General features: G+C 41.9%; 1 protein-coding gene across 1 annotated transcript; it reads left to right on the forward strand.

Moving 5' to 3' along the window:
• The first annotated feature begins 1492 nt into the window (after window positions 1–1492).
• On the forward strand, window positions 1493–13573 carry ARG1 (arginase 1). Its single transcript, XM_045865548.2, has 8 exons — window positions 1493–1549; window positions 5358–5430; window positions 7800–7974; window positions 9784–9943; window positions 11494–11588; window positions 11914–12018; window positions 12217–12353; window positions 12576–13573. The coding sequence occupies exons 1-8, from the start codon at window positions 1493–1495 to the stop codon at window positions 12740–12742; spliced, it is 969 nt and encodes a 322-aa protein (XP_045721504.1). The 3' UTR covers window positions 12743–13573.

Genomic DNA, 13573 nt, shown 5'->3' on the forward strand with positions numbered 1-13573 from the left:
CTATCGAAATGGACCTGCGAGTCCTTGGTTTCCTCGTTCACTCATTCAATACATATTTGAGTGGGATCACACATCAGCGCTGTTCTCAGCACTGGGGATAATACAGCAGACAAAATTCCCTGCTCTTACGGTACTTAAATACTCCACAATATTCTCTTCCATCAATAGGAAAAGGACATTAGTGTCTACTAAATGAATTTGCCCTTTAAATGCCATTGATATCACTTTACAGTTGGAGGAATTTTTAGGGTGCATTTCTCTTAAATCCATACTTTTGCCTGATGACAACCCCCAGGGACACACAGGTTTGACAGGCACGGAGAGCTGACACTTCACCCGTGTTTAGACTGTAAAGCCCAATGGTTAGGTGGATGCAGAACGCCAGTGGATCACGGCCCTTCGTCTACCGCCTGTGCACGGCATTTGGCAACTTCTCTGAGCTCCAGTTTCTTTACCAGTAAAAATGGAACTAAGGGTCCGACTTGCTATAAAATTGGTCTAAGAAGGGCGCTTGGGTAGCTCAGCTGGTTAAGCGGGGCTGCCTTGGCTCAGGTCGTGATCCCAGAGTCCTGGCATCGAGGCCCCGCGTCGGGCTCCCTGCTCGGTGGGAAGCCTGCTTCTCCCCTGCTCGTGCTCTCTCTGTGTCAAATAAATAAATACATAAAAATCTTAAAAATATATATAACGAAGTTGGTCTAAGGATTAAATGAGATAATATAAAAGAACAGCATCCGGCACATGATACAAATGTAACGTAGACTATTTTTACTGCTGATTATGGCATTACCATCCCAAGAATTGTTCCTTTCCCTGCACACTGTATTTCTGAGTTCGCTCGCTAACCTCTTTGGCTTCTTAATCAGGTCATTCATTTTTCTTTTCATAATAATGGGAAAAGGAAAGCCTATGCTCTCCTTGACACATGGGGCGCGTGAGGCGAGTCTCATGGATTAACCATTAAGCCCAGTGTGTGAGACCGGCGCTCAGGGTTGCAGGGCCGGACGCAAAGCGAGAGACCGACTCGCCAGGCCCAGCCCTGTTCCCCACAGGAGGATTCAAAGGCCTAGAGGTGGCAGGTGCCCTGCCCTGCGTTTCCTCAGCGAGCACCATGACACTACTTCTGCGGTTATGATTAATTGATTATGATTAGAGAAGATTCTCAGGCTTAGGAAATCGAGATTGTGGTTAGGAAAGAGCCTAGTCACCCGGCTGGCTTTGTAACATGGGAGTGAACCGGCGACAGGAATACGCTCGCTTAATTACAGCTCTAGACCCAAAGGGACTCGTGGTTAGTCCGGGTCTGAAGACCTCGAGAGACTTCGCCTGACTCTTCCTCCGTGCGGTGGGTGGAGCCAGCCTTCCTCATTAGAATAAGGTAAACAGATTCAGCCCAGTTATAAATGGAAACAAATATGTGGCCTCAGTCACTGACGGCTGTAGAGAGCGGTGCCTGGCTGGAGAACTCAGTGCAGCAGAGAGAAGGGGCCAGAACATGAGTTCCAAGTCAAAATTCGTAGGGATCATCGGAGCGCCTTTCTCAAAGGGCCAGGTGAGTAAAAAGCGTGGCCTTGAATAACTGAAATTCATGACAAAGTCTCAGACTTTAGAATTAGTAAGGTGCTAATGTCTGCTTAGCTCAGTTCCCTGGGACAGCCGGGCCTGAAATAGATAGATGTATTTTAAAGTCCTCTTAACCATTTTGCAACATTGGAGAATTATGGTAACAAACTCACTGATTCTTGTGGCTCCTAATCTCAGCGGCAGCCAGTTTTATTTGAATCGACTACATTTTTCTTGGTATTCTTTAAGAGAACATATTTTTATTTGAATGGTAATGGGCTGTGTCTGTATTATAGCTACCCATTGAGATTCCCATGTTCTCGTTGCTTTGGGTTTCAATAGCGTATATGCCAAGGCCAGAGGATTTTGAGAAAACACTTTGGGTTCCTCATGTCTTAATGCCTAGAAGCATCTCGTGGATTGGCAGCAATTTTCAGACTTCTTTTAGTCTGCATAACCTAAATGTTATTGGTTTATGCAACTTGGTGAATGATTCATATTATTTCAGGGCTTTCATTATCCTGTGAAAATGTTGGTACATGCGCTAGGTAGAATCTTTTGTGCATGTCTCTTTGAGGGAGGGAAAAAGAAAAAGGAAAGAGAAGAAAATCCAACTGGAAGTTGGCAACATTGAAGGGACTAATGCATTTATGAAATGCCCAGGTTGCCAACACATGCCAGCAACCTTGCACTTTGCAGCCTTTTTTTCTGGTGAGCGCACTCATTCTGGCAAACAGTGTGATTAGAGACCTCGGACTTCAGCATGCATCTGTGCTTAAAGGGGGAACGCAAAGAACAAAACAAAAGCAAACAAGACAGCGTGACTTGGAACTCCGAGGGTTGATATTTTGTCATTGTGGTTGTTTCAAACAGGGTCTTCTCCGTTTTCCAGCGTTCTCTTTGCCCATCTGGGCAGCGGATCACTCCTCTTAGTTTTGAACTCATGCTTGGCACTCTGGCATTTTATTGCAAAACAGATTAGGAGAGGTCAGAGGGTAGAGACCCAAACTGCATTTGGAGTGTCAGTAAACACTGCTGCGCCTCCCCTGGGAGTCCTTCAAAGCTCTCTCCCGGAACACAGGGACATTTTGCTGACATAGAAGTGTTTCTTCTAGCGCTCGGGTTAATTGCAAAACCCACAATATACTCACCTATTCTTGTGACAGGTTCTAACGAAGACAGAATGAAAATAACTGACCAAAAGGAAGGAAAGGAGGAAGGAAAATAAAAATTTAAGAAGGAGGAAGGAAGGAAAGAAGGAAGGAAGGAAGGAAGGAAGGAAGGAAGACAGGCAGTTGGGCGGGAGTGGGGGAGGGAGGGAGGCAGACAAGCAGGTAGCAGCCTTAATATATTCCGGCCCTCGGACCTCAGCAGAAGATTTTATGCTATGATAATAATAGCCCATTGAAGGGATAGTATTTTGAAACACAGCCTGATGCATTTTGTTTTTAGTATTTCTTTTTCTTTTCCCCTACAGCTCTTCCCCTATTAAAACTTGGCCCCATGAGAAGGAAGCTTATTGTTTCCTGATAGTAAGGGCTCAGAGAGAGATATTTCTACCCTAAGCCCTAGCATAGGAGGAAAATGGTGGCCTACATATTAGCATCTCTCCTCAGCTAAAGGAGGCAGAAGTTTACAGATAGGCAAAGGAGAGAATTAAGGGCAGAAGGTTGAGTCTGAGAAAAGATTCCACTCCCTTGCAAGGCACTGAGCGGTGGGGGGGGGGAGGGGAGCTGATGACAAAATATGAGAGAAGTATTATATTTATTGTACAGTTCACTAAGGCTCAGAGAGGTTTAGCAATTTGCCAAGTTACTGGCCTTGACTGTGTGATTCCAGACAGGATTGTATGATCCCGAAGCTTATGCACCTGATTTGTGTTAATGCCTGTCAATCCACCGCAGACTTGATGCTTGTGGCCAGTTAGGGCTGGGGGCCCAGCTTCGAAGTCAGTGGAGCTAAGGAAGTGATTTCCAAAGTGGGCAGATAAACCAAGCAGTGAGAAGAGACCAATAGTGAGAAGCAGTTTGAATCAAACAAATAACCTATCACTCTGGAAAATCTAACCACTGCATTAGCACAAATAGGATGTCAACTAAGGGGTCTATGAGACTTGTTCCAAAGCTTGAAAGGAAGAGGGAAACGGCCAGGGGTTTTTCTCAGGGTGACAGTTTTTGAGCATCTATGAAAGGCTACAACATGTAGCCCCGTGAGCAGAAAGAACCTTGGGCTGAAATCTAATAACGGAGGAAAGACAAAGCAACCACAAAACGAAAGGCAAAATTAGAGCCAAGCGGCACTCTACTGAGGTTTAAAGAAGGGGCAATTACGTCTGCTCCAGGAGGGAGGTGTGTGGGGGTGGTCATGCCAGAAGGCAAGGGAGAAAAGGAGCAAAACGTGTCGGGCAGAGGGGTGGCGGGCGCTTGGCGCCCAGAGCAGGAATGTGACATCCAGGGTCTGCCTGGCAGCCGGGGCAAGTCAGCTGTCAGTGGAATTAGGTAGAAATAGCTGCTTCATTTGGTGCCGCGGCCCCAATCCTAGGGACAGACGCACGGGTCTTCTGGCACGTCTTCTCGTTGGATAACCCCAAATAACTTCCTGTGTCTACAAGCCTTGTTGGAAATTAGAATCAGAGAGCTACAGAAGAGAACTGTTTCTTTTGGCCGCTATTCTGCCAGGAAGCTGGAGAGGATTTATGGCAAGGAGGAAGTGTGTTCGCCTCTCTGACGTATAAAAACAGCAAGTGGAGCATTCTTGTCAATCCTGCTGAATGAAGCAGGTCAGAACCTGAAATACCGGGTTGGTCTTTGTGAATTCAGCTCCCAGGTGATGAATTTCTGTGGCCTGTTTTCTCCCCAGGAGCTCAGCAACTTACCCCCGTGCGGATGTGCATGTAGGACACTCTCATGCCACACTTGATTTTTTTCTTATGCTTTTTTTTTTTTTTTAAGATTTTATTTATGTATTTGACAGAGAGAGACAGCTAGAGAGGGAACACAAGCAGGGGGAGTGGGAGAGGAAGAAGCAGACTTCCCGCCGGGCAGGGAGCCTGATGCGGGGCTGGATCCCAGGAACCTGGGATCATGACCTAAGCCGAAGGCAGACGCTGAATGATTGAGCCACCCAGGCGCCCCTCTTATGCTTTTATCCAAGTTGTTTTCTGGGTTTGCAGAGTAGCTCCACCACACCATCCCTTTTCCTGGAAACCTACTCATGTTGCAAGACTCAGCTGAAATGTCATCTACCCCATGTAGCCTTACCTGGCACACTCTGTCCCCGGCAGAGTTCGGAGCATCCTGTTTTTGTTGTTAGGACCTCTTGTATCGGCACTGAAACAAATCTCCCAAGTACTGTAATTGGGGTTAAATATACACATTCCCTATTAGCTCATGAGTTACTCAAAAACAAAAGGCCTCTCTTTTTAGTTGCTTGCATCTCTGTCTCTCAGAGTACTTTTGCACAAACTACATGTCACCACGTTGATAGCGTGGTGTCTGTCGTGGGAAGAGGAGACACAGGTTCTGGGATCCAAAGAACCTGGATATGAACTAAGGCTCTGCCATTTGTTCGCTGCGTGTCTATAGGAAAATGAGATAACCTTTCCGATTCTAGATCCTCAGAGTTGACATGGGACTCATTCAGTCTGCCTTGCTGGGATGATTCAAGGAGGTGGGGTAAATTCCTGGCTCTGGAGGAACTCAAAAAACGATAGTTACTCTTCACCTGATTGAAGAATGAAGAGTTTCTATTGTGGGCATCTGATCATGTCTGAATTATTTTATTTTTTAATCATTCAGCCACGAGGAGGGGTGGAAGAAGGCCCCGCAGCATTGAGAAAGGCTGGCCTGCTGGAGAAACTGAAAGAACAAGGTAATTTTTCCATTGAAAGATGACCAGCCTGATTTCCTTCCTGCTCTGAAGAAAGGAGAGGCTCCTGCTAAAAGGGAATGCATGTGGAATGACATTTATCCCACAGAATTGCAGCATGAGTGGTAATTTTAGAAGTACATCCTATTAAAAAAAAGCAGTGTATGGAGAAAATTCTCCATAGGTATTGTTGGATGAATATCCTCACTCAGATATTTTGTCTTTCCAGCCAGGCTATTGTATAAAAGAATCTGTGGGCTAGAACTGGGGTTGGGTGGGTGGTAGGGGAGTTAGGGGAAGTGCGAAGGAAAAGCAAGGGGCAGTAGGAAGTACTCCGCTAGCAAGAAGACTCCTGTTTGCAAAAGGAAGTAAGACAGTGATGATGATGATGATGATGAAGGTGGTGACAGCACATAGTGTTTGCACAGTGTGAATGTGTGTATGCATGTACTATACATATACATACATGAGCCTGCAGATAGAAAATGATATAGAGTTTAAAAGTATAAATAGGCTAAAGCAAATGTCGTCTTTACATGTAAAATCCTGATGATGTGTTGGCGAGGACACAGAACAACTGGGACTGTCGCACGTTTCTGGTGGGCATGCTTAATGATACGGCCACTTTGGAAAGCAGTTTGGCAGTTTCTTAAATAAACACCCATCTGCCTTCTGGCCCATCAAATCTCCTCCTAAGTATTTACCCAGGAGAAGTGAAAACACATCCACACCAAGACTTGTACTTGAATGCTTCTAGCAGCATTATTTATAACAGCCAAAAGAACGGAAACAATGAAATACCCATCAACTGGTGAAGCGATAAATGACAGGTGGTACATCCACACTGTGGACTCGGACTCAACCACAAAAAGGAACGGGCCACTGACAAGGGCAAGAACATGGATGAACCTCAAAGACAGCATGCTAAGTGAAAGAGAGCAGACACAAAAGACTACCTACTGTATGATTGCTTTTACATGAAGTTCTAGAAAAGGGAAAAGCATAGGAACAGAAAGCTCATCAGCAGTTGCCTTGGGGTGGGCACAGAGAATGACTGCAAAGGGGCATGAGGGAACTTGCGGGGGTAATGGAAGTGTTCTAAATCTTGATTATGGTGGTGGTTACAAGACTGTACATGTTTCTAAAACTTATTGATCTGTACAGTTAAACTGAATGAATTTTAGTAAATAAGAATTATATGTCATGAAGCTGAGAAAAGGAGGGGGAGAGAGAACAGAAGGGTTGTGTAAATGGACTGGACTAGTCTCTCAGTTAACAAGCATAATTTGATCAGATTTTATATCAGGCTAAATCTCTTAAAGGTGTTACTGAATCATAGATATGCACAAACATATAATAAATACAATATACAATGACTGGTTAGTTCAAACACTGAACTGATCTCATGTCAGTTTTACCTGAAGCTCTGTACCTTGACGCCTAATGCAAGTCCTTCTAGGAAGTGCACCCAGGTCCTTAGGAACCTCGGGTTACCTGCAATATCTCCTTATTAAAAAAGTATAATAATTAAGCCTTTATTTCCTGAGCTCACTGAAGTGTTAAGCTCGTTGCTAATCATATGCTTACTGAATTCTGACAATACCACTGTGAGGCAGATACAAAGCACAGGGGAGGGAGCTGAACTACTCCAGCAGGTAACAGATTGGATTGAAACCAAGGACTGTTAATTACAGTCAGAAAATTTAGAAAATACTGGTTTAGGGCACCTAGGTGGTTCAGTCGTTGAGTGTCTGCCTTGGGCTCAGGTCATGATCCCAGGGTCCTGGGATTGAGCCCCGCATCGGGCTCCCTGCTCGGCGGGAAGCCTGCTTCTCCCTCTTCTGCTCCCCCTGCTTGTGTTCCCTCTTTTGCTGTGTCTCTCTCTGTCAAATTAATAAAGTCTTAAAAAAAAAAAAAAGGAAAGAAAATAGTGGTGTAACTGGTGCATTTCCTTCTGGGCATGTACATAATATATAATATGTATTTTTTTAAAAACAATTTATTACAAATACAACACATGCTTATTGGAGAAATGTAGAAAGCACATAAGCAGGTAGGGCCACACAGAGATAAAGACAGCGAGGCCGCTTATTAAGCCCAAACCAGAAGATGATCACTGTCCTACTTTCATGTCCAGCCTCACTGGATTGATTGCACAAGTGTTTACCGAGAGCCCAGTGTGCAGCTGAGATGACAATGTCAGGCAAAAGCAGACACGGTTTCTAGCTTTGCAACTTGAATGGTCCTTCCTGATGTTTTCTTTGCTTATCCTTATAAAAGTACACTGTTTTGCAAGTTTGGAATCATCCTACACAGACTGTTTTGTAATCTTTTTTTATGTAGTGACCTAAAACTTTTGCTTTTAATTACAGAGTGTGATGTGAAAGATTATGGGGACGTGCCCTTTGTTGATGTCCCTAGTGATCCTCCCTTTCAAATTGTGAAGAATCCGAGGTCTGTGGGGAGAGCCAATGAGCAGCTGGCCGGCGTGGTGGCAGAAGTAAAGAAGCAGGGAAGGACCAGCCTGGTGCTGGGCGGAGACCACAGGTCCTGCCTAATGACTCTCTCTCTGAAGTCGGGCACAAAGGGCCTAAGGGAGTATAAGCGAAACCGTGAGAGGAGAGAAAATACGAAAGGAAAAGTGCTGATCAATACTTTATACCGATCTGCCTTTTCTTCTTTTAATTGTTTCAGTTATTTCTTTTGGAAATAGAGACTTAGCTCCATTTAAAGTCTTGCATTACCTTTATTACAGCAGAAAATATATGACATGAATGGATTTCAGTAAAATATGCATCACAAACTTACATTCCTAGATGAATAAACACAAGGAAGTTCCTGGCCGGGTTACTATACTTGATTCCTGATAGCAGGAACAACTCATTTAAGTCAACATTTGAAAGTATGTTTCCTGTTCTAAAAGTAATAATTTCAAACTTTTAAAACACACACACACAAATAAAATAGTAGTAATTGTATTTCCTAACAAACATTTCAAGTGAAATTGCAAATCGGGCATATTTCCTTCCTGCCATACTGTTTCCCTTATACCTGATTTTAACAACCATGTGATCCAGTGCTTTGTTCTTAACCTAAAGTTCAGATTTCCTTATGTTACCTCATGGTATATATAAGCATAATTTTTACTGTTGCATATTTTTCATCAGGGTATTAAATCACTATACATATCCATATTGCCACATATTCAGGTAATTTTCAAATTTTCCTGATTATAAATAATGTGGCAAAGTCCCTTTCTGTGCATGAGCCTTTTTAATGTCTACTCTTGAGGTCCCTGAGTACATTATCAGAGGTCTGATCAGATCAGAAAGTACAAACATGACAATGGCTCACTTCAGCTCCGTTTTCCTCCAAAGCCGAACCATTTCCAGGGCTCCTGTGTGACAAAACTGCAATTGAGAGACTGGGGCTCACTTTCTTTTTTAAGTGGAAAAATTTGTACGTGGAAATGTTAAGAGTGGCAAACAGCCACAAGACAAGAAATCTGAAGGGGAAACAAATACCAAACTGGATAATCAATACCTAAGCTTCAAGGCAGGTTCCCCTCACTTTGAGCATCTACAAGTTCACAATTCCCTGAATGACACTTGACCATCCGCAGGTGGGAGGACACAGGTGCCAGATAGCAAATCCTAATGTTTGACATTTTATGTGAGATATTACTTAGTGCTTCCATTCTGGCACATTTTCTAGAGCTTGGAGTGTTTGAGTTGAACTTTGAGAGTTCTGGACCAGGATAAGAGTGGGTCTTTAAATGTGTGGCAGGAGAGCAGGAGTTCAAGCAGAGCTTCTGAGCATTGAATAGCAAGTGAGCACTCAGGAAATGCTGGTTGAACTAGATGCAAGGATTTCTGAGTGATGCTCCCCAATTGTAAAATAATCGGATTTTAGGAAAAGTGGACTCTGTAGTAATTCACTTGAGAGAATGAAGTATTTACCAAGAGACATGAGAGTACAGGAAGCGAGCCTGATTTAATCTTGAGAATTAAATAGTGTCTCATGCTAAGGAATTTCCTGTGTGACTAGTGTTCTTATACAGATTTAATTTTTGGTTAAAACAATAATTTGCAATTTTATTAGAAGGTGGTTTCCAAAAAATAAAAAATCACAAGTTTTTTAGTAAGCCCACTGATGAAAACTTACCTTGTTAGTAATTAAGCATAAGCTATGCTTTTCTATTGTTATAATTGTTTAATTGGCACCTCCAGTTAAAAACCTGCCAGAAATACCAGCCATTTTGACTTAAAGGAAAACCAAGTGAGAGCACTGAGTTAATAGTATGATGGATGGAATAATATTGCAAACCTGATGTTCACACACTTTTTTCCCCTAAAGTATGGCGGTTGGAAGCATCTCTGGCCATGCCAGGGTCCACCCAGATCTCTGTGTCATTTGGGTGGATGCTCACACTGATATCAACACTCCAGTGACAACCACAAGTGGGAACTTGCACGGACAACCTGTGTCTTTCCTTCTGAAGGAACTAAAAGGAAAGGTAAGGGGCTGGTTTGTATTCTATTAAAAAGGAACTGTCTCTTTAGCAAAGTCGAGGAGATAGAAGGGAAGGAAGAACCCTGGTGCCATCTTATTTTTGGTGTAATCTCAAAGCATTTTCTCAACAGCCAATAAGCTAAGGGTTGGTGCATAAAGGAAGTGAGGCTCTGTGCCTCTACCTTACTTGATAGTTTGCAAACTGACTTTACATATATCTTCCCTTTTTATTCTTAAGCTAATAACCTTTTTAGTATGTGGGGCAGAGAATAATCCCTTATAAGCAAGTTAGCAGAGGTTCAGAGGTTAACTGACTTGCTCAAGATCACATGCCAAACACAGCAAGGCAAGGGCCAGAACTGGTCTATAACCTACCTCTTTCTCCTACGTGACACACAGCCTTTCATGCTTCCCAAGCATCCCCTCCACATCATGGGACCTTTTTCAAAAATGGAGTTTTAAAATATGGATTATAATGGTTTATTATTTAACATCTTTACTGTGAGAAGTTCATATCTACATCATAAGAGGAAGAACTAACTCCTTGCTCCCTAGAAACTTCTTTTCTACAAGATGTGAGATGACAGGGGCGCCTGGGTGGCTCAGTTGTTAAGCGACTGCCTTTGGCTCAGGTCACGATCCCAGCATCCTGGGATCGAGCCCCTCATTGGGCTCCCTGCTCAGCGGGGAGTCTGCTTCTCCCTCTCCCGCTCCCCCTGCTTGTGTTCCCTCTCTCGCTGTGTCTCTGTCAAATAAATAAATAAAATCTTAAAAAAAAAAAAAAAAAGATGTGAGATTACATTCCAGATTAAGATTTAACATTGTGGTTCATATTCATTGATATTTTGTAGCATATCAATAAAACAATTTTTACCGATATAGCTATAGAATATTGGTCTTTATGATACCTGGGCATTCAAACCCCTTGTTAAGTGCTCAGAAGTAACACTTTTTTTATTTTTTTATTAACATATAATGTATTATTTGTTTCAGGGGTACAGGTCTGTGATTCATCAGTCTTACACAATTCACAGCTCTCACCATAGAAGTAACACTTTCTGAACCAAGTTATAGGTTTATAAACTTGCAAAGTGTGTAGTTAGCACATGGCAATAGCCACCCTTGGCTCTAGGGCATTTGGAGAGCAACCGAAGCTGCTTGAAAATCTCCCCTAGTCACTCTAAGCCATCCTTGGGATTAAGTCCTACTGAGAAGAGAAATAAAGAAGGAAGCTACAAAAGTCATGAAAGCCACTGATTTCTTTATAGCAGAGTTTTGGGAAAGCAGGGCCCCGTGGAATGGGGCACAGAGAGGTAGATGCTGACAAATGATTCAGGTTGGGTCTGGGCCAGGGTGAAGGTGGGTAAAGCCAAAGCCATCTAGAGCGCCACAAGGGGAGGGAGGCATTCTCTTCTGAATTTTGTTTTGTGTTTTAATGATTTCCTCGAAATTTATGTTCTAAATATAAGATATATGCAATCCAGTAAGGCCCTTAACTTTCAATGTAAGATTTGCTCAAGATTCATATATACTAATCAAATGGAAACATTGTAGATCCCCGATGTACCAGGATTCTCCTGGGTGACTCCCTGCATATCTGCAAAAGATATTGTGTATATTGGCCTGAGAGATGTGGACCCTGGGGAACAGTAAGTTTATTCCTTGATGTGAATTACCTTTATTTTCTCTCTTTTGCATGCTAGGCATGCTGGTCAAACCTATGAGAAAAAAATTATTTTAAGCACCAAGTATATAAATCAATATCTATATACCCATACAAATATTTATGTCTATAAATCAGGTGATTTTTATACTAATTGACTTGCTGTTAAAAATACATTAATATATACATATAGTTCATAGGACTTAAATATTTTATGTATCTTGCCACAGTGATCTTTTCTTTAAAGGGAAACGAGGGCATAGAGTTAGACTATTAACTGTAGGATTATCTTAATATCTCCTCTTTCATAGCTACATTTTGAAAACTCTGGGTATTAAATATTTTTCAATGACTGAAGTGGATAAACTGGGAATTGGCAAGGTGATGGAAGAAGCACTCAGCTACCTACTAGGAAGGTATGATGCTTGTGTGTGTGTAACGTAAATATTAAGAGGACTTACTACTGATGTTAATGATTATTAATAAAGCCTTCATGTAAAATTATGGAACTTCACTGGATTGTTACTTTTTATAAAGCAAGGTAAGAACTGTATTTATGTACTATGTATTAAACCACCAACTTTAAACTGAATTTCTTTCCCATCTCTTAAAAGAAAAAAAAGGCCAATTCACCTGAGCTTTGATGTTGATGGATTGGACCCATCTTTCACACCAGCTACGGGCACACCAGTTGTGGGAGGTCTGTCTTACAGAGAAGGTCTCTACATTACAGAAGAAATTTACAAAACAGGTAGGTAAAAATTGGGATGCATAAAGAAGCAAGTGTACACATGGCCAGGATATATTTATACCATCTGATCTGAAAATCAAGCCCCATTGGACACTTCCAGAATGCCCATCACATGATGCAATCACCAGCGGTTTACACTCCTGGATAATATTTCAAGGCAGGGTACTGAATTAAAAATGTCAACTATTTAACAAACTACATTATTTTCCATTGTTGTTATAGGGCTACTCTCAGGATTAGATATAATGGAAGTGAACCCCTCTCTGGGGAAGACACCAGAAGAAGTAACTCGAACAGTGAACACAGCAGTAGCAGTAACCTTGGCTTGCTTTGGAGTTGCACGGGAGGGTAATCATAAGCCTATTGACTACCTTAACCCACTTAAGTAAATGTGGAAACATCATGTAAAAATCTCACAGCTAATGTCATAATTAGTCAATCTTAATAATTTACTTAAGCTTAACAGTTATCCTCCCAAAAATTTGGTCTTTCTGAAAAATGTTCGGCCTCTGTAAATATTGGTATAATTAATATAAACTATCAATTCCCTTTTGGTGTGAAATTCAAGATTTGGAAATTCTAAGTTTTGTGTAATTAAAAACACATATAGAGTGGGACTCCTGATATCGGAAGATAAAGCTACCCCACCTGAAAAGGGACCATATTCCCATGTTGTTCAAAGATTTGATTTTTATAATAAACTCTTTATATTAATAGGTTGTATTATGTCTATATGTTTCTAAACACATGGATTTACTAAGGATTTCAAAAGCCCACAGTGAAATCGTCATCCCCAAAACACTGTAAAACTGGTGAGATGAAACTCTGCCTCCTGGTTTCTTCATCTGTAAATGGGTAATGGTAAGGCCTTGTGAATCTCCCAAGTTCATTAATGTTAGATGACCATGTTTTACTTTTTCTAAACCTCAGACATGATATTGGTTTATATTTTAAGCAAGGCTGCTATTCAGGTAGCCTTTTGGGAGGTAGAAAAAAGAAATCAAACTGCTATTTGTTTCTAAAACCTTCTAATTCAGATAGGAATTTCACCTAAAATTATCTGTGGCTTCCAAACACTCCCACCGTCCCTTCACTCATTGCAATTATAGCGTCTCATTGGCTGAAATCCTTAAACAACCCAAAAACTCATCTTGGCTCTGGAATATAGTGAGGGAAATGGAATAAAATAAGTAAGAGTAAACTACAGTTGACCCTTGAAC

The sequence above is a fragment of the Mirounga angustirostris genome, unplaced genomic scaffold, assembly GCF_029215605.1.
Source record: "Mirounga angustirostris isolate CCGP_5_RB_7025 unplaced genomic scaffold, mMirAng1.0.hap1 SCAF_8, whole genome shotgun sequence".
Classification (NCBI taxonomy): Eukaryota; Metazoa; Chordata; class Mammalia; order Carnivora; family Phocidae; genus Mirounga; species Mirounga angustirostris.

What these genes read in the sequence shown, in the direction of transcription:
- ARG1 (XM_045865548.2), top strand. Translation starts at nt 1,493, where the DNA reads ATGAGTTCCAAGTCAAAATTCGTAGGGATCATCGGAGCGCCTTTCTCA. An exon ending in GGAGAAACTGAAAGAACAAG is followed by an intron (nt 5,431 to 7,799) that starts GTAATTTTTCCA and finishes TTTTAATTACAG; the next exon opens with AGTGTGATGTGAAAGATTAT. An exon ending in GTGCTGGGCGGAGACCACAG is followed by an intron (nt 7,975 to 9,783) that starts GTCCTGCCTAAT and finishes TTTCCCCTAAAG; the next exon opens with TATGGCGGTTGGAAGCATCT.